Source organism: Oryctolagus cuniculus, chromosome 12 (genome assembly GCF_051225735.1).
Source record: "Oryctolagus cuniculus isolate XC-2025 breed Fujian yellow rabbit chromosome 12, ASM5122573v1, whole genome shotgun sequence".
NCBI lineage: Eukaryota > Metazoa > Chordata > Mammalia > Lagomorpha > Leporidae > Oryctolagus > Oryctolagus cuniculus.
The window spans coordinates 54827729-54830978 of record NC_142878.1 but is presented as its reverse complement, the minus strand read 5'-3'; the positions used below and the strand labels follow the sequence as shown (position 1 = coordinate 54830978).

At 43.4% G+C, this 3250-nt stretch overlaps 1 protein-coding gene across 1 annotated transcript; it reads left to right on the top strand.

Annotated features, from left to right (window-relative positions):
* The first annotated feature begins 1757 nt into the window (after positions 1-1757).
* LOC100348166 (olfactory receptor 11H6-like) lies at positions 1758-2684 on the top strand. Its single transcript, XM_002717858.5, has one exon. The coding sequence runs from the start codon at positions 1902-1904 to the stop codon at positions 2682-2684; it is 783 nt and encodes a 260-aa protein (XP_002717904.2). The 5' UTR covers positions 1758-1901.
* The last annotated feature ends 566 nt before the right edge of the window (positions 2685-3250 follow it).

Genomic DNA, 3250 nt, shown 5'->3' with positions numbered 1-3250 from the left:
AATAAATAAAAAGTTTTTGTAGCAGTGAAAGTGAGAACTTCTTTTTGGTGTTTACAAGATTGAAAACGTATGTCAGAGAGGGAGGAGATATACAATTTGGGACATGCTCAATCAGACTTGCCCCAAACGGTACAGTTAGAAACGTGCCAGGGGATTCCAATTCAATCCTATCAAGGTGGCATGTACCAATGCCATCTCACTAGTCCAAGTGATCAATTTCAGTGCATAATTGATCACACTGATAGGTCTAAAGAGTCAAAGGGATCACATAAACAAGACTAGTGTCTGCTAATTCTATCTGATAGAATTAAGAAGGAGAGAACGATCCAACATGGGAAGCGGGATACACAGCAGACTCATAGAAGAGCAGATGCCCTAAACAGCACTCTGGCCTCAGAATCAGCCCTTAAGGCATTCAGAGATGACTGAAGAGCCCATGAGAGTATTTTAGGCATGGAAAGTCAAGACACTCTGGCAAAAAGGAAAAAAAAAAAAGACCTAAATGAAAGATCTCCGCGAGTGAGATCCCAGTGGAAAGAACGGGCCATCAAAGAAGGAGGTACCTTTCTCTGAAGGGAGGAGTGAACTTCCACTTTGACTATGACCTTGTCTAAATAAGATCAGAGTCAGTGAACTCAAAAGGCTTCCATAGCCTTGGCAACTCATGACAAGAGCCTCGGGTGATTACTGGCGCCATAAACAAGAGTGTCAATCTGTTAAGTCAATAACAGGAGTCACTGTGCACTTACTCCTCATGTAGGATCTCTGTCCTTAATGTGTTGTTCAATGTGAATTAATGCTATAACTAGTACTCAAACAGTATTTTACACTTTGTGTTTCTGTGTGGGTGCAAACTGTTGAAATCTTAATATATTCTAAATTGATCTTCTGTATATAAAGATAATTGAAAATGAATCTTGATGCGAAAGGAATGAGAAAGGGAGCAGGAGATGGGAGGGTTGTGGGTGGGAGGGAAGTTATGGAGGGGGAAGCCATTGTAATCCATAAACTGTACTTTGGAAACTTATATTTATTAAATAAAAGTTTAAAAAAAACATATGTCGATGCTAAAAATTGATTATATTCTGAATGTATTTGGAACATGAGGTCTTAGAGATTTCATGATAGTTTGGATGTGGAGTGTTGAAAAATGTGGTAAAAATAAACAAAATAAAGACACAGAAATATTGGTATTACCTTGCTGCCATTATTGATTACAAATTATTTTTCCTGATATTCACAATGCTCCATGAAATAAAACACCATCTAAAACCATGCTTGTGATACTTTTAAGGATTGTATTGTAAACAAACCCTATATGTTTATATGGTACTTTAATATTTCTTCCTCGGAGATTGAACTGAACAATTGTTTAAATTCGCTTGAGCTTATGTAAGTCTGAAACACACTGTAAATCCCCAATGGCAAGGAAGCCTCTATCTTGTCTCATGCAGTGCTGAAGACATTAACGGAGGCTGGTGTTTATTGGACCATGATGGGCATGGCACTCAAGATGTTGAGACTGTAATAAGCACCCAAACCCCCAAGTTTCATTTCCTCCCAGCGTCACACTGAGGCATAGGCTGAAATCTATTAGTTACCTAGGACTGTGCTATTAAATAATAAGTTGTAAAGAAATTTAGAGAAAATGTTAATGGAAAAATTGTATAGAATCACATAACTTGACCATTTCTTACATTGCAGTAGGAGAAAAAATGAAAGACCCTGGAAGTCATAATCACTCTGACCCTGTGAATGCATTCATTCTTCTTGGATTCCCTTGTCCCCAGGAGATTCAGATCCTCCTCTTCTCCCTCTTCTCTGTGACCTATGTCCTGACACTCATTGGAAACCTGTGCATTATCTGTTCTGTGTGGTGGACCCAGCATCTCCATGCCCCCATGTACATCCTGTTGGCCAACTTTTCCTTCCTGGAGATCTGGTATGTCACTTCTACTGTCCCCAATATGCTAGTCAACCTCCTCTCTGGGACCAACACCATCTCTTTCTCTGGCTGCTTCCTCCAGTTCTACTTCTTCTTCTCCATGGGCACCACGGAGACCTTCTTCCTGTCTGCCATGGCCTTTGACAGGTACCTTGCCATCTGCAGGCCCCTGCACTACCCCACCATCATGACAGCGCGACGCTGCTGCAGACTGGGAGCCTGCTGCTGGGCGTGCGGCTTCTCCTCTTTCCTCCTCCCAGTGTATCTGATCTCCAAGCTTCCCTTTTGCGGCCCCAATACTATTGATCACTTTTTATGTGACCCTGGGCCCCTTCTGAAGTTGTCTTGTGTGCCAGCTCCTTCCACAGAAACCGTCTGTGCCGTAGTGAGCTCGGTCCTAATTTTCTCCACCTTCCTCTTCATTACTGGCTCCTATGCCCTGGTGATCAGAGCAGTGCTCAGAGTCCCCTCGGCTGAGGGCCGGAGAAAGGCCTTCTCCACGTGTGGCTCCCATCTGGCTGTGGTCTCCCTGTTCTACGGCTCCATCATGGTGATGTACGTGAGTCCCACAGCAGGCAACCCAGCAGGGATCCAGAAAATTGTGACTTTGTTTTATTCTGTGCTGACTCCACTTTTCAACCCCTTGATTTATAGCCTCCGGAATAAGGAAGTGAAAGAGGCCCTGAGAAAGCTGTTTAGGATTGCAAGATTCAGTCAAAGACACCCTCTCAAGAGCTAGAGTCAATAATGATCCCAGGGAAATTTGAGAAAGCAAATATTTCTGGAATTTTTTGAGGGATGCGGTTCAATGATTCAAATAGCAAATGAAATGTTACAGGGACCGGCGCTGTGGCTCAGCAGGTTAACGCCCTGGCCTGAAGCGCCGGCATCCCACATGGGCACCGGTTCTAGTCCGGCTGCTCCACTTCTGATCCAGCTCTCTGCTATGTCCTGGGAAAGCATTAGAAGATGCCCCAAGTCCCTGGGCCCCTGCACCCACGTGGGACACCCGGAAGAAGCTCCTGACTCCTGGCTTTGGATCTGCGCAGCTCCAGCCTTTGCAGCCAACTGAGGAGTGAACCAGCAGATGGAAGACCTCTCTCTCTCTCTCTCTCTCTCTGCCTCTCCTTCTTTCTCTGTGTAACTCTGACTTTCAAATAAATAAATAAATCTTTAAAAAAAGTTACAGGTACCTTAATGAATTCTTTGTATTAGACTTTATTGTATTATTATTCCAATGACTTCTGCCTGGAAACAAGAAAATGCCAGACATTCTCAGACATTTTGGAAGCCAAAATCATATGT